This window comes from Pleuronectes platessa, chromosome 8 (genome assembly GCF_947347685.1).
Source record: "Pleuronectes platessa chromosome 8, fPlePla1.1, whole genome shotgun sequence".
Taxonomy (NCBI): domain Eukaryota; kingdom Metazoa; phylum Chordata; class Actinopteri; order Pleuronectiformes; family Pleuronectidae; genus Pleuronectes; species Pleuronectes platessa.
The window spans coordinates 15,702,968-15,724,359 of NC_070633.1; the positions used below are offsets into that span (position 1 = coordinate 15,702,968).

Consider the following 21,392-nt stretch of genomic DNA (forward strand, 5'->3'; position numbering starts at 1 on the left):
TTAAAAACCTACTGACCTGTTAGAGAATAACCCAGTAGTTGCCAACCTTGGCTACTAACGTCTTACAAGATTCACAGTGCTGGACACATTTAATTTTAAATTAGATTTTAACCTTTCAATGCCATTTTTCATTTCAAAATTCGGTTTGATATTCATCACATACTTGTAAGACCAAAGAATGAATTTCATGCAGCTGCCTCAGCCTCTGGGTGATCCTGCTGCTGTTTTTGCTTCTTCGCTTTCACACTGCCATGGCTTCCTGGCACACTAACAACAGAGCCATATCTAATGTTATCAGTAACACATGCCTTTCCTGTCGAAGCTCACACTGTTGTTAAAATGACCAATTGGATGATTAGCAAGTCAAATAATCTTAATATGCGGAAAGAGTTTGCTCAGTAGTTTGTAGTTTAAAGTATGTCATATATAATTTGTAGTTTATAATTTATACTTTATACTTTATACTTTATACTTTATACTTTATACACTATGGTTTACGGTTTACGGTTTATGGTTTACAGTTTGTAATCTATAGTTTATATTTTATAGTTAAAGCTTATAGTCAATAGTTTAGAGTTTAGAGTTTAGAGTTTGTTATTTGTTGTTTATAGTTTATAGTTTATAGTTTATAGTTTGTAATATATAGTTTATAGTTTATAGTTTATAGTTTATAGTTTATAGTATATAGTTTATAGTTTGTAGTTGAAGATCGCCCTCTGCTGGATTAAATGTAGCACCACTTCACCTGTTGTACAGTATTTCAAAGTCCTATTTTACTTTCTTCTGGCTGCCTCTGTGAACTAGTAATGCTGATATTTTCTCCTCAAAAAGAAGGCTGTATACTCCTTTTGTCTTTAAAACTGGACTTTATTCATTCATTAGAGGAAACAGGTGAGTATATAGAGCTATAGTATATAGCGATATAGCTGATGTTTACAAAATTAAAGTAGTGACTGGTTTGAAATACTTAATGTTTAAAGATATGTTAAAATAATTTGAATCTCATGAAAGATAAATGATGGTGTCTGAGCTGTTGGGCTGTAACGAAATAGTTCATATTTACTTAGTTACTGTACTTAAATAAATATTTCATGTATCTCCACTTTACTTGTAGTAGATTTATTTTTTGGGTATTCTTTACTTTTACTCCATGACATATATCAAGAAATATCTTTACGTTCAACTCCTCTAAATCTTTGCTCAGGATTGTGATTTCAGTAGCATCATCTGTAGTATAAATTATTAATATGACAACTGTGTTGTTCTTGTATTAAACAAAATATGCACAGTTATTGATAGAGTAGTTGCATTCAGGAATAGACTCCACTTGGCAAATACTTATGGGGTGGTAATGGGGTAACATTACTTGCTTTTCTTGAGGTGAAAATTGAATGTGATACTTTTACTCTAGGACATTTTTGTGTATTTGTTTGTACTTTGGTAATTTTTTATTACTTCCTCCAACACTGTGTGTTTCCTTTCACCTCAAAGTCTGGTGCACACAAATTAATATAGCGCACACCTACTGTATAAATAATAATACACACTCAATATCTACTGTGTCAGGTATAGTTTTGTGGTGATTTGATCAACCCAATATAAACCAAAGTAACATAGGTTAAAGATGTTTGACATAGATTTCTTGCAGAAGACAGTGTCATCTCAGGTTACTAATGATCAAAATATTTGTGTGACTAATAGGTCTACGTCACAGCAGAGATTGAGTGTTACTAACAACATTAACAATGGCTCCCTGCAGTAAATCATGATAGACTGACAAGAGGTTCCGGCTTGAATTATCTGATTAGAAGTGCAGCCTCCCCATGAAGGAAACTATGGCAGAGCTTGGTGGGATGGGATAACTCCCAGGACACCTCCACCTCCATCTAGTCACATGGGGTCTAACCTGCAGATAAACGCCTGTGTTGGTGGGCCGAGGCACTCTTATTATTACTTTATTGTCATATTATAATACTATACAATATATTTAATTTGTGTAGCACTTCGTAAGCGTATGCATAAAGTCTTTCCAAAAGGAAACTGTGTAAAAATAAGAAGACGAAAAATATGATAATAATAATGATACATTTTATTTCAGTGCTTTTAACAATGATCATAGAGGATGGGATCACCTAAAACAAAAAGCTTAAAAAGTGAACTTAAAACTTAATTAATACTCTATATTAACTGCACATCATAATCAACATTTGAAATATAAGATAGACGTCATAATAGAAAAAAAAATCAAAACACTACACATGGTCCATAGCAATACATGTATGTACACGTGTAATATCTTAATAATTAGAATGAAATAAGAGATAATTATAAGAGATATTCTCAACATTGGATCTCTACAGAATTGTGTGAAAGCTCATATAATGACAGACTGATAGTAGATCAATACACAGTGAGATTAGATATAGAGTGAATAGAGTTTCTCTCTGAACTGATCTTCAAGGATTTTTCTTCCCGAGCCTCCATTCGAAAAACTTCGGCGACCAATCAGCGTGCAGCACCGCAGCAGAGGCTCCTCCCCCCGCCGCCTGCTCCCGCATGTAACGTGATCGCCTCCATCAGTCGCTCCGTGGTATCGTCTCACTCGCACCGGGAGACGCAGCACACTGAGTCCGGCAACGTGGAGCCTCCACCGGAGCTTGGAAGTGACACTAGCGGGACTATGTCATCAGAAGCCCGAGGGACCAGGGTTGATGTGAGCCGCGGTTCGTTCATGGTCCTTCCCGCTGGATTCATCGGTTCCAGGCTTGTTCCAGTCAGCGGGGCTGCGTGAAGCTGTGGCTGCATGGCATGTTACAGACGGTCGTGGCTGTGTTTTCACTAATGTCGTTAATTTGTGTGACCACCATGTTGCTGCTCCGCACCTGTGCTGCTCCACCTGAGGTCGGACCCTAGCCCGTTCACCCCTCTCCTCCATTCCATTCCACGGACGGTGGTCAGCGGTGCGCCCCCGCTCCGCCTGCCGGCACCTCGACGAGGATGGCCGGCCGCCGCAGCTGCGTGAACTCGCTCTGGTCGGGCACCGAGCGCGTCCGCATTGGCGAGCGCCTGAAAGCGACACTTGCCGGGGTGCTGGAGCTGGAGCTGCTCAGGTGCAAACACCTGGAGATGGTGGAAGTCGCTCTGGAGGACCGAGCCCCCGCCGAAGCTGCCGCCAACGTCGAGGAGCGGCGGCCAGAGGTGGAGGATGGAACCCCGGAGTGCGCCGCCTCGGACGCCGAACACGGCTCTGCCACATCCCGCCGGCAACAGGTCAGTCAGTCCGTGCATCTGTCAGCTCGTAGCCCGGTTCTCCAGGCTACATGACGAGATGGTTAAATATTGAAGCCAGGGTGCCGGTGATCTGCCAACAAGCCGGTCCCTCTGCGGCTCGGTAGACAGATTTTATCGCTGCCTGTTGGCGCATGGCTGTGCCCAGAGCTGAATACCCAATGGGTTGAGATGGTGCCAGGGACCATCCGAGCATGCAGCCCGGTCATTACACACAGCGGCAGCGTGTGACCGTCACATGGAGCAAATGTCATTGAGGTCAGGGAACCAGGACCAGCTCCAGGCTGCCTGGCACGGCGCCCTGCCTCAAGGTTACACAGGAGGATGGGATGGGACACAGTCTGCGTTGTAATCAAGTGTCGATACTAATTCAACCACCCAGCAACCAGACACTGCTGCATTGTTTGGCTCTGGCCAGTAAGCTGCTCATCAGCTCGAAAGGTCACTTTGGCACCCGGTTTGAATTCAAAATGTGAAGCCGGGCTCTCGTTGCCCGAGCTAAAAGTGCAGTTTTGATCTCTTTGCTGTAAAAATCCTGGATGCTCGAGTGTGAGAGTGACCTTTAGCTAGCTGTTTGATCCCAGGCTCACCAGTAAAAAGAAACCCATTTCCCAGCCTTGTCCTGAAATGGATATGCAGGTCTCTTTGTGACGAGAATGTGGGGAATGTGAGTGGTAATACAGGACAGGATGTGAGCAGGTCCCATCCCGAGGCCTGGAGACAGAGACTGCAGTCGCTCCTCTCCATTATTACTGAACGTGAACTAAAGATGAACCTGGAAAGTCACCAAGATGCAAACTTAGAAAAGACAGTATAGGACTGAATAGAGAAACTAGAATGGCGCTCAGTAGGGCACATGCCTCTGCCAAGAACCAACAGTCCCCCAATGAAACATTTAAATTCACTAGATCCAGATCGGTCACATTTGGATCTGCAGCAAATTTCAGACACTCATAAATATCAGCCCCCTAAGTAAGATTCTGTCCATCAATTATTCTCTGGGAAATTGGTGAAAATGTCCAAACGTCCTGTCTCCAGAAGATTCTTAAGCCCTGGTCCAGATCCAAAACATGGTGGATTCTTCCCTGACCCCCACCACATCCTTCCATCAAGTTTTGTGGAAGTACGTTCAGTAGTTAAAAGCATAATCCTGTTTACAGACAAACAAATGTCAACTGAAGTAAAAATGGTGAAATCACCGGAAATAGTGTGGCGTCATATCTGTGCAGGACATAACTTGTTTTTTTCCTGTAAAGTTAAAATTCGAGGTGATGCACCAAGACTCTGTCTGTGGGTCGCTCCCAGATGATACACACCATTGGCATGACAGCTTTGGTTTGTTCTGAGTTTCTCACGGCATGGATGAATCATCGAGTTTTTTCCTTTCCAGATTCAACAGCAATGTTTGTTTCTTGTTGTGGGAACTGTCGGGTTCCTCTATAAAATTGAAGGGTTTCGACCTTACCATGAAAAAGTGCCTTGAGATGATGTTTGTTTTGCTTTGAGATGATACAAATAGAATTTAATAGAAACATTGGAGAGACTTCTTGGCACCGCTATAATGTGATGTTTTATTGCTTTTCTTTACAATGAACAGATTTAAGTTTTGGTCTGTTGGACAAGGCAAAGATAAACGATCGAGTGCAGCAGTTTGCAGAGAATGATCCTCTTCCAGTATTAAAGTCTCTCATGAGCAGAAAGTGAAGACGCAGTGATGTGCAGCGGGTTCAGAAACACGTTTTTCCTGTGGACTGAGCAGTTTGTTTCCCTGCACTGCACACAGTGCAGAGCGCTGTAGTGACTTGCGTGTTGTTTCTAATGCATCAGCCTCTCTTGGATTATCTCTGGATCATTTCCAGATTGGCACGTTGTGTTCGTGATCTGCTAGAGCTGGGAGTTTTCTGTGTTTTGCAATAAACGCTTGGCTCCATCAACGGGCATCTAATTGTCATCCACATGAAGCACGGTTACTTTATCATGGTCACTTTGCGCAGAGTGTTATTACACTGTGACTGTGTTTGCTCGATACCAATGAGTGGTATGAGTCAGCAGCCTGCAGCACATTAATGCATGTCCTGTTTTAGCCAATGCTGCAGCTGAGGACGTTCTTGGAGGACAGTATATTTTATCTAGAGAGAACAACTTGACTTAGTCAAATCTGTGTTCACCGGTGCAGGGCCAGAAGTTGCGTTCCCATCAGAGCGGGGGCATCTGCATGGAAGTGTGGCTCATAACGTGCTGCCTTCCTCACCGCCCACCCACTGTAGTTTTCCTCCGTGGTGCTGAGAGATCCTGCTGAGAGGCCGAGCAGCATTGCTCATTCTCACCTCTGAAGGGAGCTGCCGGTGTGGCCGGGTGAGGCTGGCAGTCTGCCCTTTGCCCGCGCCGGCCTCCGCCAACACAAACACACGACACAAATACACACAAATACACAAAAGATAAATAAATACACAAATTGTTGTTGCAAGAGTGACATGTTCGAGAGAGAACATGTGAGTTGAACATTTTATGTTTTTATTTATGACCATAAAGGTGGAAAACTAAAGGTTTCATCCACACACATTCATTTCATTTCTGCTTTCGGAAATATAAAATATTTTGGAAGCTGAGAATTAGGTGACTCACAACATTATGCATTTGACTTTAACACCAGATTGTTTTGGTATTAAACTCTTGAAATGTGATTCAACTTTTAGCAGAGGGAAGGAGGGAGGGAGAGAGAGCAGGAGTCATCACTGTGCTGATCCATATTTGGCAGGTTGGGATTATGGCTGGGTGGCGTCATCTTTGATGGAAAAATCCAATTTATAACGACTCGTTCATGGTTTCAACCCTGTGATGATTTCCAGCGTTTGTGAGGCATGCAGGTTTCAGGTTGTCGGCATTGTTTGTTTGAAGAGAACACATTTCGTTTGCATATAATATATCATGACTACTTCAAGCTGGGGTTGGTAACGAGGGAAAAGCTGGTGAGACTACACTTTGAAATTATGCAAACGAAACATCCTACCCCCATCTGCTCTCTCGTCAAAGCTCCAAAAACACATGGACGTGCCCTGCCTGACAACTGGGAGAAGCCGACTCACTCGCTTACTTCTGGCTATCATCTTTGCTTCAGTGGTGTATGGCTCTACAGCTTTTTTAGACTGATGGGCCGGGGGCGCACAGGTAGGCAGGTTGGCTATTGACAGACGGGTACACCGACCAATCATTCCACTTGTACCGAATGATTGGTTGGTGCTTGTCACGGTCCTGCAAGTCCTATTGCATGGCACGTGAAGAAGATAATGGGTATAACTTGTTCCAGAAACCACCTGCACATCCTATTTTTTAAGTTTTCTCGATGGAGCCCGAGCGATGTCGGATTTACCAAATGATATATTTCGAATATATTGTGTAAAGTCAAATAGGAGTTGAATTCTCGGTGTGCAACATGTTTATCAGCCACTATTCTTGCCTCAGAGTGTGTGTCAAGGCAAAGTCGGTGAATTGCCACTCGGTGTTTAAAAATTCCCTTCACTGAATAAAGCTCACAGAGGACAGGAAGGGCAGAAGTAGAAGAGCTTCTTATCTGTCCATTTTCTATACTGCTTATCCTTTGAGAGAGGGGGGGGGGGCCTGGAGCGAATCCCATTTGACATTGGGTGAAAGGCAGAGTACACTATGGACAGTTCACCAGCCGATCACAAAATGCAGAGAGAGACAAGCATTCACACTCAAATTGACGCAAATGGTCAATTTGGAGTTAGAAGAGCTTCTTATGATTCACGTATAATAGAGCTGCAACATTAGTCAGGTGTTTGATGGATAGAAAATTAATTGGCAAGTATTTTGATAATCTTATTAGTTCCTCAATGTGATGAGAATTCATTGCCTTTGTGTTCTTAAAAGTGTAGTAGTGTGTGTTTGTGCCTACTGAGGCAGCCAGTCTTCGAATTAGGTCTGGTCTTGGAAAGCATCATCTTACACGGGGAGTCATTACCTTGACTTGTGGAGTGACAAAGCTTTTGTCTGTGTTTTTTTTTTTTGTTAGCCTCAGGATCCTTCTGATCTCACCGAAGAAAGAAAGAAAAGAAAAGAAAAAAACAGTCTGCAGCATTGACACTTTGGAAGATCCACCTGAATGTTTGGGCGAAGGTGGAGAGCATCACTCCACTTGGTGACGGAGCTTGAGATGCACCAAAGTGGGCTGATGTCTTCAAATTTCAATGGCACATTAATAATGCATGAAACAATACAAAACCATGCTGTGTAGAACGAGCTTCTCACCAAACACTCGCTCCATCCTACGCTGTCTGACCAAATTATTCTGCGTCAACATGGCAACCGCTGCTACTCGTCTCACTGTAGTGACATAACGCCCTTAATCGGAGGTGCTGTGTTGTAGAGCGGCCATCACTCTTTCATTATTATCCAATCGACCCATACATATTGTTAAGGAGAGGCTGTGCTTCCCCCTCACTCGAAGGGATATCATATTACAGACCCCCACCTTCCGGTCTGTCACCCACCTATGATTTGGTTATGCACGGGTCTGTGTGTGTAACAGTATACCCCCTAATGTGCTGTGTGCATTACTGCTGTTTACAGATAAAATGGAGACGTAGAAAAAGGGATGAAGGGTATTTTAGTTTAGTTAGCGTTTTCTTTTGCTTTATGCTTCTTCTCCACATTACAGATGGACATATTGTGACTTTTTCTCCATGACTTATAGTTCCTAGTTTATTTTCACTGGTCTCTGTGTAACATTATCCCCTCTAATGTGCACTATACTGTTACAGATATCATAGATGAGTAGAGTGTCAGAAAAAAGGGACAGGAGGTATTTCTTCCAGATGTTTGCACGCAAGGGACTTTTGAAATGGTTAGTTCATATCTTTAAATCAACTTAATTGAAGAAATGATGGGGGACACTAAAGGTGAGGCCTACACAAGTGCAGAATGACAAATATGCTGACTTCTGTGGCAGTAGGAAGAGGAAGTTAAAAGTGGGATTCATAGCAAAGCGGAACAGACGACAGAAATAAATGTGAGCGAGAGTCAAAACAAGACTGGATTGGTACGACTTCAGGCTGAGGATGAGTTCAATATTTCTGCCGGGCCTGTTGTGCTGCGGTGGTTGTGTGTGGGAGGAGAAGCGAGCGAGAGTTGGAGAGCGAGCAGCTGTAGCTATGGTGAGCAGGGGGCGGCTGGCTCGAAGGATATTACAGAAGTGGTGGGAGGGGGATTATTTGTCAAGGGGAGTGTGGGGGAGGTGGGGGTCCTTCAAGATGCCCTTCTCTCTCACCCGGCAACCGCTCACCCAAATGTCCCTCCCTCCCTCCCGGCCCTTACCGCCCTCACTCAGTCAGTGACTCACTCTTACTTCTCAGTCTCTGTTTTCGTCCCTCGCGTTTTATTTGTTGGTCACCCACTGAGGCTTCATCACAGAAAAACACAAATTAAAAAGGAAAAGAGGGTACAGGATTGAGGGGAAGGCTTCTAATCTTCCAAAGTTGAGATAAGCCTGAGACAAGCCAAAGTCTACAACTCTTCCTCCCACCTCTCTTCCTCCCACTTCTCTTCCTTCCCCCTTCCCTTCTGCCGCCCCGGCTGCTCTTTGTTACGTCATCTGTCTCTCTCCCATTATCCCCTGAATCCCCCCCTCCTCTCCCCCAGCCCTGACTCACTACCTGTTTTGTTTCCGCAGTAACAAGAGGATTGATCAGTGCCACTCACAGTGTCTCTGTTGTCTGGACCCATCAGTCTAATGCAGGGGCTCTTGCTGTCCTGCCGGGGTGGGTCAGGGGATTTAGAGGATGACTGGAGGAGGAGGTGGGGAGAGGGGTTACTCTAACAAGCCTTTGTTAATCTTGGAAATTTAGGCACAGTGGTAACCTGGGGAAGTGATTGTTGTTATTGTGTGTGGGGCCTCATTCCTGACGGTTCCGGTAAGCGTGGTGGGACGTCACCGGTGTGGGTCTGGTAAATGATGCCATGTGACACACCACGCTCCATGTCCTTTCACCCGGGTCTAATTGTGTCCCTCCAAGAAGCTGTGGTCTTATTGTCTGTGGTTAAAAAGAACTATACGTACATTAAATGTGTGGCATTTTCTCAACATCTTCTATTTAATACCCATTACTTTTAACTTAGAAAATATTATATTGATATTTTGGAAGATTTTCCTCTACTTTCACTTCTGGAGATGGTTTGATTTGTTATCATGTGACTTAAGCTATGGGATTTCAGCAGTTAGATAACATGTGGTTATACAAGCATGGTGGTCTCCCTATTCAACATTTAGATGTTTTTTATGTGATTTTTGCACCAATTTATCACATAATTCTGATTTTAAACATATTGTCAAAATTGAGCTGTTCAAGACATAACCTACAATAATCACTGCCCTGGTGCTGATACCAGTATTGTACAGTAATAAATGACAGATACAGATACATCAGCTGGTAAATAACTAAATTAAAGGAAACAGAAATACAACCAAATATATAGAATTGGAAAGTAGTAAAAAAGGTTAAATAACGTACAAATGTAAAATGCAAACAAATCCACCTATTGTCTGCTTAGTTTTTTCCCCAAATAATTTGTCGTATCAGCGCATATTGTCAAACAAATGCTGTTTAACACTTAAATCAACTGATTTCATCGGCCAACTGATAAATCAGTAGAGTTCTAACATGTGTATATCGACCGGATTTCTATGAGATAAATTAAGAGATGGAAAGTACTGTGCAGCCACTTTCATTATGAGATCATTTATATGCTCGTAAAGGGAAATCTTCCACAGTGATGAAATCTCATTTTTGCCAAGAAGCCCTGTAATGTGTGTCAGAGTGTGTTATACCTGTCGATAAACCTACGGCACTAAATGTGACCAAATGTCAAACTATATTACAGTTGTTACTGTAATATTTTTAATGCCGCTAATATCTTAAATGGTATTGGACCTTATTTGATTGTTTTTCCTCATTTTCAAATAAATGTTGTATTTACATGAAGTCATGTCACACAATTTGAATATTTTGGAAAAGATACTGGAATATAAAAAATCGTCAGTGCTGCCCAGTCATGATGTATCACATTATTTTTCCAGGCTCCTTCTCCTTCTGACATAACGGCATTGCCCGGTCAGAGCAGCGCAGACGACTGTGGCAGTAATTCAGCAGATGGGATAGTCCACTCCTCATCTGCAAGGGGAAGTTATTCACGCTGGTCCACTCTGTCCTGGGACGCTCCCTCTGACCTGCTCTCTCCCCCGACACCAGACCCCAGTGGTGTGGTCCACCTGGACAGTGACTCCAGACCTAGTTCAGGTAAAACATGTTTGTTCAGGGGCCAAAAAAGGTTGGACAGGGTGTGATAACAACCCTGAGCTGTATGATAACCAACAGTTTGAAACCTTCTGTTGAGACACACACGCAGCCTGTGTGAGAGAAGTCCGATTAAACATTAACAACTCTCTTTTTACTTTTGTTTACTTGCACTCTTTGTGACTTCGCACTGACTCATTCAGCTTATTTTTCGCTGTCAACTTTTCAGCCTGTGTTGACAAACTCTTATCCAGTCTCATTGTAACTTGGGTCCATATGTCCCAACACCCAACACAGACATTTCTCTCTCTGCTGTGCACTCCTGCGATCCGTCTTTTTAATTGCATTATCTTGGCTTTCTTTTAGGGTCTACCTAAAATGTTATCAAGAACCTAAAAGCCCGAAATCCAATACTTCTGAATTTTAATTTTTTAATTTGTTTTCATAGGTTAAAATGTGTTATTCTACAAAATTTTTAAGTCAGATATTTTTGCAACAACCAACATGTTATACTTGTTAGTCAAACGGTGGATCCTGCACTTTGGTGTCTTTCTCTTGGAATTGATGTTAGTACAGTTTTAGTGTCTGTGGGTGATGTCATTATTTGGCAAGGTTATACTGGCCTCACTAAGTCCCCCATTTCTTTTTATACACGTCCAAACTAAACACTGTCTGTGCTGACAACATTCCTCCCAGTAAAGAACCACCAGACCGACAGATAGTGTAAAACTAAGTTACCTTGACAACAGAGGCCTATGTGAACAGCCCACATGAAAAAATAGCAATCCGCCAAGGACTGAGTACAATTCCTAATTTAGAGCTTCTTTAATAATACAAGAGAATATAAGAGAATTAACGATAAGGCAAATAAAGAACCAAAGTGGTCAGCGCACCATTAGTCTCTACATGTGAAATTATTGGATGTTCTCAATACATTTTCCTCTCTTTTTGTCAAGGTTTCTATTCAGTGAGCGGGAGCTCTCTGTCAGACTCTTGCTACTCTGTGTCCAGTGATGCAGCCGTGGGAGGACCAGCACCGCCAGTGCCACCGACCAGACCTCTGACACTGTGGGAGCAGGTTCCTCCATCCACAGACAACACTGACATCCTGTGGTCAGAACGTGCCGTTCAGAAGCAGGAGCAGCCTGCACTGCCAAAAAGCCAGGGTGATCGAGAACCCTCAGGGACGACCCCAGTCTCAGGTGAGCTTTGTCTTTTAAATCCTTTTAAATAAATACAATTTTCAGTACACGGCTGAAGCTGCTTCATAAAGAATAAGTGAAGACACTTCAAAGCAGTGGAAGTCTTATGGATGGGAGTAGCTGGATATGTATTTAGGGAATCCCATCCATCCATTATCTGCACCTCTTATTCAGTAACGTTGTGGGGGGTTGAGTCTCCAATCAACCCAATCCCAATCTGCTTTAGACTGTGGGAGAAAACCAGAAACCATGCAGAAAACCCATGCAGATAGAAGGAGAACAACTAGGTTTATTATTTATTAAGGGAGGGATAATCTAAAATAAAAATAATATGTGAAATGTCCTTCTCTTGTCTCTTACAGGACCAAGTGACCTTGAATCAACTGGTCTGAGCTTTCTGTCTGACCTCTGCTCAGGACTCAGCTATTCCTTGATTGTTTCCCTCCTCCCACTTCTTGACCCTGTTTCCTCTTCTTCAGCCTCCTCCCTTCATCTGAAGCCCCAAGTGGACCCTCGTTACTGCATTGACCTGGTGTCCCGTCGGAACAAAGAGGTTTACCCCTACCCCAGCCCCCTGCATGCCGTCGCCCTCCAGAGCCCCCTCTTCACCTCCCAGAGCCAGGAGCAATCCGTCTCTCTGAATCCGGAGATGACCCAACTTGATGAACCACTGGAGTCCAACACTGACCCAGCGCTGCCTCAGCAGACCACCGCCCTGGCCTCCGTCACCCAGCTGGAGCAGTACATCTCTCGCCTGGCTCATCAGTACCACGGTCGGGTCACCTCCTCCACCTCTGACCTCTCCTCAGCTGCCACCGCTGGTCCGGTCATACACAGAGGCCTTTGCACTCCTGGTAAAATCCATGGTTCCACCGTGTCTCTCTCTGCTTTTGAGAGCCGCAGTACAACATCCACAATCCCAGGAGGCAGTATCACTCCGTGTAAGTCACTGTTGGGCAACTCAGCCAGAGTGAGCCTCAGCTCTTCTGGGAAAAAGGCCACCAGGAACTCAATTAATCTGGGTAACCTTCCTTCAGCAACCGGAGAGGACTTGAACATAAATCTGCATCTCAACGTTAACTTGAACCTGGCCACCGGTTTAAATTCTGGTCGGGTACCCGTGGACAAATCCAAAAACGGCAGCTGTGGAGCTTTGAGAGCTGACGTTACTACAGCTCCCACTGCTTCCACTTCATCGCTCTCCTCTGTTACACCCACCCCAGCACTAAGAGCTCGCCCTCGCATTTCAACTTGTCCCAGCAGCCTGAGTCACCGCAGTTCCCTGGAAGTCACTTCAGCGTCTGGACCCAGTCCGGGATATGGATCGTCATCCTTCTGTCGCTCATTAGACTGGAGCAGTGCGGCTCCACCCGAGGCTGGACCATCAATGTTTGGTACAAATGCTGCATCAGCTCCTGGGTCTCAGCGTAGCAGCTTGATCCAAGAGTCCAGCTCCAGTCCCAAGTTAAGCGAAGACTCCGCCATGGTGGAAGAGATCTCTCGCCTCTCTGGCCTTTCCCGGGCTGTGGTGGTTGGACTGATGGAACAAGGTGTGGAGCTTGATATTGAATGCTTCCAAACAGATACTGCAGGAGACGCGAGGGGTCACAGTAAATCTCACCTGACGTCCCAGGCAGATCAGTCGCATGACTATGCTAGACTGAACAACCTGAATCCCCAGAGACCGATACAGCTGTCCCTCAGTGTCACCCATTCACCTCAATCTCAGTCAAGTCTCACCCCTCCTCTCTCACACTCCAGCAGCCCCATACACCCTTACCAGTCCATCCACATTCCCTCTCCCCACTACTCCTCACACTGCCACTATCAGCAGATCCCTTCCCCATCCGACCTTCCCTCTTCCACAGCCTCCTCCCCTGCCTCCCGCTCCACTACCAGGGGTCGCTCCCCTCCCCGGCCTCTCCAGCCCTCCCCCTTGGGTGCCACCCCACTCTCTGTTTTCCGTCGGGACGCACCCTTCCAGTGCTCCCTGCCCCACACCAATACGAGGACTTCTCCTTCAGAGCACAGCAGCAATCAAACACGAAGTGGATCCCTTCGGCATAGTGGTGGAGGAAGTGGAGGCAGTGGTGGGTGGAAGAGAGCAGAGGGAGATGGGCTTTACAGAGGAAAGCATTCCTCTCATAAATTGATCAGGGCAGCCACAGTAAGCAGCTATGCCAAGAGAGAGGAATACAGCTCTGTTTGGGGTGAGGAGGAGGAAAAGGAGCAAACAGCTGCTCAGACACCAAGGAAGACATCCAACAAACTCTGGAGGGGTTTTGAAGGACGCCTCTGGGGCAAGGAGTCAGACAAAGAAAGGGAGGAGATGGACAGAGCTGAGTACGGCTACGGATGGAGGAGGAACAGCATTGGAAGCTGGAGAAGGGAGAATCGAAAGGCAAAGGCCTCATCCAGCAGGAACGACAAGAGGCCCAAAGTAGACAACTCACCCATGTTCTCAAAGAAGAGGGGGAAAGAAGACGGGGAGAGATGCAGCTCAAGCATCAGGCTTTCCAGAAGGGCTTTGTTCAGGAGTGAGTCCCAAGGTTTGCTGGTGCCTCGTCATTATAGTGAGGAGCCTGTGAAGCGTCCACACTGGGTGTCCTCGTTAGACGTGGGACAAGGGGGCATGGGCAACAGAGACGAAGGGATCCGACTGCTGAGAGAAAAGGAGGCCGACAAACGCCTGTCCTCCACTGCAAGCCTCTTTAACCTCTCTCGCTCTCAGAGCCTAGAGGGCAGCTGCCACTCGCTCTCCCCTCTCTCCTCCCCTTCCTTTTCTCCATCCCCTCCTCCAAGCATGCCCCTCCAGCGCTCTCGGTCACTGAGGGACTTGGGGAGGAGAGTGTTTGGCTCCATGAGGTCTCTGAGTCTCAAACGGAAGCCATCCAAAAAATGACATTTGTACGATAAATAATTATGACAGTAGAGGATTCTTCCATGTGTTGTGCTCAAACCACCAGTGATGGCTGCCATTGCATTCCATGTAAAAGGAAGCGCCATCATGTTTAGTCTTCAAACTTCAATGTTTGTAATTAAATATACAGATGAAGTGGTTCTGTTATTCAAATATATGCCAGTCCTTCCATTCACCACCATGATGGAAGTCACTCTCAGGCACATAAGAGTCTGTATTACGTGCTGATATTGTTCTTGGTTCACAGCATTGATTCCAGTGAAGTTTTTGTACATTTTTATTGACAAAGCCATTTTAATAGCCACCAAAACGGCTACTAAATGGATTTGGTCCCATGGCCAACAAAGAAATGTCAGTGATGAAAACTTTCTGTATATGTGAGGATTTGACATTTTCACAGTAACAATATTCTTGGATTTGTTTGTGCTTTAATAGTAGCCTCATGAAAAGAATATTTAATATGAACTCATACTATCAGCTCCAGTACATATGCTTAAATCCCCCTATAACCATGAGTATGAATGTGTATGTGTACACTCCCCCTCTGCATGCTGCTCTGTGACTTGTTCATTGTTCACAGCTATTGTGAGAACGTGATATTCCTCTTTGTCTATGGTTACAATTCCCTCTGAAGTACAATCATATTGGCCAGACAAAGACCAAAACCAAGCAAATACTCTTTAACTTGATATTGTGCTCAGGATTTTCAAATAAATATTGAATGATTCAAACTACTCGAGTTATTTGAGACAAAATGTGCTTCTTAAGGCTTATGATTAATAAAAAGATTCAAAACTGTGCTGTCCCTGAAATCCACCTACATAATATGTTGGGGAAAAGAAGACAACAAAGCTTGGACATAATTTATAAAAAAATATTTTACTTGAAAACTTGGAAAATTAACATTTACACAACTGACCAGACAACTGCGATCATGACTCACTATCAGAACACTGCGTGGGACATGAAGAGTCTCACATTTCTATGAAATAGCCAAACTCTCGCTTGTTTGGGGAAAAAAGGTCTGTTTCCATGTTGCTAGGAAACTAACATTCCTGTCCTTTCTATTTTCAGCAGTGACATCTTTACTTTCACACAGACCAGGATTCTGTAGAACATCGCTGTGTTACTGAGCTCACCTCAAATATCTAGGACATTCAGTAGAACTAGTGTTTTAGGACATGTGATCATTCTCCAGTTGATTTGTGATCAGCCGTCTTTCTATGGTTGAGGAGTTGTTTGTCACGATCACGGTCTGGCAGACTACACTCCGTCCCCAGCTCCGTTGGTTTGGTTAACCCCTTCTTCGGAGCTGCTCTTCAGACCAGAGGGAAACATGCCTCGATACATGGCCTTCTCTTTTTGTAGCTCCCGATTTAGTTTCTCCTCAACCCTGTGCAGCTGCTTCTTCACATTAGCATCTGAGACAGAAAGAATATTTGGGAGAAGGTTTAGAGAGAAGATCAGCAGGATGGTGCGAGAGGTGTTAAATGATCAATTAAATGAATGGATTTGATTTACAAAGCAATGACTTTGTAGAGCAAAATGTCCTTGAATGAAAATCAAGGACATGAAAAACTTAATGAACTGACAGCGATTAATTAGTGCAGTGAATTTATTACAGTTTGCATTGAATTTGTTCATTTTCAGCTCTGACTTTGCAGAGCCTCAAATATTCCATCCACAAGACCGTTAACACAGACAATTCAAGTTTTAACTCAATTGTTTAATGGCTGAAATACTGATAGGCCGACTTTAGCCCCTTTTCCACTGATAGAACCCCCCCCCAACATCTGGCTTTTGTCTGCAATGGTAACGGATTAACTCCTGGGTCAAATGACTGTGCAGTAGACACGTTTTAATCGGCTCTGGCTCCTATCAGCAGTGATGGAAACGTGACATCTGGCAGAATACATTTATTTGGCAAGACAGCAAGGCAAGGGAGCTCCTCAGTTTATGGGGCCTCTATGACATCGAACATTTAATTTGATTTGGTGTAAAAGAGGCATTTGTTACTTTTGACAGGGTCGACCTAGTTGTTTCCCCCATTTCCAGTCTTCATACTGAGCCACACACACTTAAGAGAATGGTATTTATGTTCTCAGCTCACCCTTGGCAAGAAAGAAAAGCATATTCTCCCAACTACTTCTTTAATGCAGGGCTCCAGAGTGCAACTACTTATATCTGTACTCCTCCTCTACAACCTTAAAACATACAGTTAATTAAGAAGATATCTATTTTTTTTCTCTTGTTGAGATAAATGCTTCGGTGCCGATTACAAATGTCCCAGCCCTTAAAGGCCAAGCCCAGACCCAACATCAGTGCGGAAGTTGACTTCTCCACCACCTGTCTCCTCTCTCCGCTCAAATGGTCCCAGGTGCAAGTATCAGATTATTTAATTTGTTTAATTTACAATCTCTGAGTAAAATTTGTAAATTTCTCATCTTAAAAGTAACTGGTTACTAAAGTATTCAACATACAAAAAAAGGCTCAAATACTGTACATCTTTTGTAAAGAATTGCTTGTCCAAAGGCAAAGATATGGCATAACACTTAAATCATATCACTGTGTTGCCAAAAGGCAAAATTGATTAAAAAAATGTATATTTCATAATTTTTCATTTTAAGACACCCGCCTGCTGTGGATGATTCTGATGTGCTGGCTCTTTTCTTACCATTAGGTTGTTCTCTGCCGGCCTGGATGAGATACTGTTTGGCCAGCACTGCATCTCCCATCTCCAGAGTGGCTACTCCTGCCCTGTATAGTGCTTTGACATTGCCTGGTCGCCACTGCAGCACGCGCAGGCTGTACTCCTGCACACGGGCAAAGTCAACACTCTCTCTCTGCAGCAAACAGGCTGAAAGAGATAGATGAGTACATACAATTATATCAAATATAAGACTATATACTACTGTATATAGACATGATACGAAAGACTCCTTACAAAACTAGTAACTACAGGAAACTTCTTCCTGATGAGAAGCTACTACAAACAGAATATGAGATTGATTATGTCAAATAGCAGTATTTCTACTTGAGTTGGATATTCAAGTGCTCTTTCCACTTTGCAAGTTCTGAAGTTTTATCTACCAGCTAAGTTGTTGTAGCAGTCCACTTGTGTGTTTCTCAGTAAGGTATCCTGTTCTGGTGTGAGCGCAGGTGTCTTGGGGCCAAAATCTTTCACTCGTGCCATCACGTCAGAGTCGAGGCCTCGGAGGATCAGGAGTGCGCGGTGATAACGGCCAATGGCCGAACGAATGTTCTTCTCCCTGTAGAAGGCATTTCCTTCTGTTTTCTTTTGGGAAGCTTCCTCTAGCAAAGACCAAGCCGGCTTTGTCGAAGTCTGCTGGTGTCCAGAAACGCCTGGTTCCTCTGCTGCAGCTGCTGCAGCTGCTGCCCCCTGCGTGTCTGAACACTCCTTCTCTGCTGCATTCATTTCCGCAGTGGAGCTCATTGGCTGGTAAAAATGATAAACTTAATGTAAATGCATGCGTTATGATGCCAATGAAGAACTTTATGTACAGATATAATTTTACGCTCCTGTTACATGTTTCTAGCTTAACATCATAGCTGCAATCCCGATACAAAATATTGATAATGAAGTCAAGTGGATTGACACAAAAGATGGTTCCATCTCATGTTTGATTTCCTTCTGGACACATGAATAAATGCAATATTTACATCTCTGCAGCTACCACTGATCACATGCAATGTAATGAGACAGTTAGAGAGAAATGTATGCATTTTACCTGATAATTAAAGAAATATCCATTATGTATTCACCACATAATTCATGATATCTTCTCTCCATCTCATAGTGGTACATAAACTGCTTTTAACAATACAAACTCCACGTGTATGTGTGTGTGATTCCTGTTTAAAAACAGATCTAATTACTAAAGAGACACCACACAATTCACTGACGTCTATAATACTGACTTGTGTGAAATCGCAGTAGCCACTCCACTGTTCTCATTGTGTGTCTGTGACCTGTGTGAATGTGAGACATGTTTAAGACAGCACCCTGTTAGTTTCTATGGTTACGCTGCTAGCTATTGTACCACATGTTGTAATTAGCATTAGCAACATTTTAACGAACTTAGCCGCACGTTGTGTACATGAGACCGTTACTGGTTTGAAGCTAGCCGAGCTAACTGTTACCGAGCCTTACACGAGCGAACCTTCCCCTTTAGTCCGGTCCAGGTCGTGGACACATTCTAACAGTTCAGTACATTCAAATGTTTGTTTTGCATCCACTCACCTTACACGTGGAAGATAATCGACCATCAGGGAACATTTACTTTCCCCAGTTGACAACCATCCTGCTGCTGCTGCCGCTCACTTCCTTGTTTTTCTGACAACGTCATCGACGTGCAGCGTTACTGCCGCCGCAAGGCCGGATATGGAACTACACCTGTGAGGTGAGTAAAAATGCTTCACAATATTGAGGAGATTATGTTTCAATCACTGTCTGATTTGCGATAGTTCTCCTGTTATGTATTTAATGTTCGATGGGAAATTAAATGGTTTTGTTAGTTACAGTTGGTGGACATGTTTGAGGTTCACTTTTACAAATGTTTTTTTAAATATATTTAAGCCCTTAGATTATTAAGGAAAATGGATGAATAAAGACGTTTTGAAGTTAAAAGTTTTGGCAGGTAATGTTTTTAACATGTCTTAAATTAACCAAAATCAATCTGAGGCTTCTTTTAATGTTATGGGTGAATCACTGTAGATTCAGACTAATTCAATATTTGACTACATTATTGAAACTAAATTAAGTGGGTTAGGGTTTGGCTTATGGTAATTCAATAAAAACAAGCCTATTTTTGATTATTATAATCGTTATTACTAATAATTGATGCTGATAGCAGTGCAGCTGTTATAATTATTTGACATTATTATATCTACTAGTATCACTATAATTGTACTGTTACCTGTCAGTGCTTGAATGCATCACTTACATGGCTGTACCAGTTATTCTGCTTTTATTTCTATACTTTCAGCTTACTTGTGTTGAGGTGAATGGCTGCTCAGCCTCTCTGGGCCCTCGCTACAGTTTTCTCTCTGAAACCTGAGGGTTGGTTTTTCTCTCCAATTGGGCTGAATATTAGCTCACCATGTGAACTGCTGAGCTTCTCTGTGATATGGTCCGGTCTGATTCGGTCAGGTCTCATCTTTACTTTGACAAGTTCATAGAGACGAAGTATGTTGTGCTGAGGTGTTTATAGAAATAAAATATAATTAAAGAGTGTAACAAGTGCTTTGAATGTGCTGATAGTGGTGATGGATCATGATGGTGGTGGTAGCTGATCATGGACTATGATTACAACAAGACTCCTGTATGCCTACTTACATATTCTACTATTACTGACAATAACTCCATTTCAATGGCATTACTGCTCCCCTCATCCCTATCAGACAATTTATGTTCAAATATTTTAAACATTGACACATCTTTCCATTATGCTAATGCTGTTTCTTCTAATCAATGTTGTAAATATTGTAAATATGTTGATGTGTTCAGCCACACGCAACATCCATTGCACTTCTGTCCGTCCTGGGCTTTTGATATGTTCCAAATATAACATAACATAATGTCGACTCAACACAACATTAAAAAACATAAAAACATAACACAACATGGCTCCCCTCTCTTCAAAAAGTTAAAGTTAACAAGTTATACATACTTCATGACTTCATTTTGAATAAACTTCGATCCGCGTGCACACAGTTGATTTGTGTCAGTGTGTGTCTGGGTCAGTGTTGTGCAAGTTCACACCTCTCATGAACTAGTTCAAAGTTCAGTTCATACAAGTAAACATGAATATTTCAAGTTCATATTTCAAAATTTTAATTCTGAACTAGTTCATAGTTTAGTTAATTTCATAGTTTTAAGGTGGAAAGTAAGAATGAAAGACTTAACCTTATCCATCACTACAACTTGCCTTTACTGTCGGATTCTTTATCAAACAGCGTGTAAAAATCCCTCTCTGCTTTCTCATGCCATCTGAATATGAGACCGAGAGCTGTTGTGTTGCAGGTTTGGCCTGCCCCTTTAAGGAAAGTTTGTAGTGTGTGACGTAGTGCACCTGGGTATTGTGGGAAAAGACGCTAAAAGTGTGTGTATAACGAGAAGTGACAGACCACCTAGAGGTGACGCGAGTGTTGATTCTGCTGGCCTACAGGCTTGCGTAGGTCAGTCACCTGTGAAGACCAGCATCATTTACCCCTGAACCAGCGCGGAGAAATGATGATGATGATGAAAAAGTTTATAAAAAATTAAATTAAATTAAATTAAATTAAATATATATATTTTTTAATTAAATTAAAAAAATTTTTTTTGCAATTAATAGGAGAAATCCTGCCATTTTAAAGAGTTCAGTAAATTGGCAGCTCGAAGATGGGAAAGAGTGGGATTCAAACCCGGGTCCTTTTGCTGAAGAATGAACTCTCTACCTACTAGGCCACACCGCCTGATGATTGCCAGAAGGAACTAAGCACCACGAGAAGATGGACATATTATCGTGTGTGTGTTTCCGTGTCATTTTATGCTGCTTTTGATACACACTTAAGAGAAAATATTTTTTACTTTACTACATACATTTGACAGCCTTACTTAAAAGTTACTTTTATATTTTTGGCTTTTAGATACCAGATGATTCAACATAC

At 43.1% G+C, this 21,392-nt stretch overlaps 2 protein-coding genes across 2 annotated transcripts; one reads left to right on the forward strand and one right to left on the reverse strand.

Annotated features, from left to right (window-relative positions):
- The first annotated feature begins 2,997 nt into the window (after positions 1-2,997).
- si:ch211-168f7.5 (mucin-5AC) lies at positions 2,998-15,454 on the forward strand. The gene is made up of 4 exons (XM_053428330.1): positions 2,998-3,270; positions 10,382-10,601; positions 11,555-11,800; positions 12,280-15,454. Exons 1-4 carry the CDS (start codon positions 2,998-3,000, stop codon positions 14,700-14,702), a joined length of 3,162 nt encoding a protein of 1,053 aa, XP_053284305.1. The 3' UTR covers positions 14,703-15,454.
- Positions 15,455-15,580: 126 nt separating this feature from the next.
- ttc9c (tetratricopeptide repeat domain 9C) lies at positions 15,581-19,092 on the reverse strand. The gene is made up of 4 exons (XM_053429003.1): positions 18,982-19,092; positions 17,811-18,177; positions 17,395-17,577; positions 15,581-16,141 (listed from the first exon to the last, which is right to left on the reverse strand). Exons 1-4 carry the CDS (start codon positions 19,015-19,017, stop codon positions 15,984-15,986), a joined length of 744 nt encoding a protein of 247 aa, XP_053284978.1. The 5' UTR covers positions 19,018-19,092; the 3' UTR covers positions 15,581-15,983.
- Between the last annotated feature and the right edge of the window lie 2,300 nt (positions 19,093-21,392).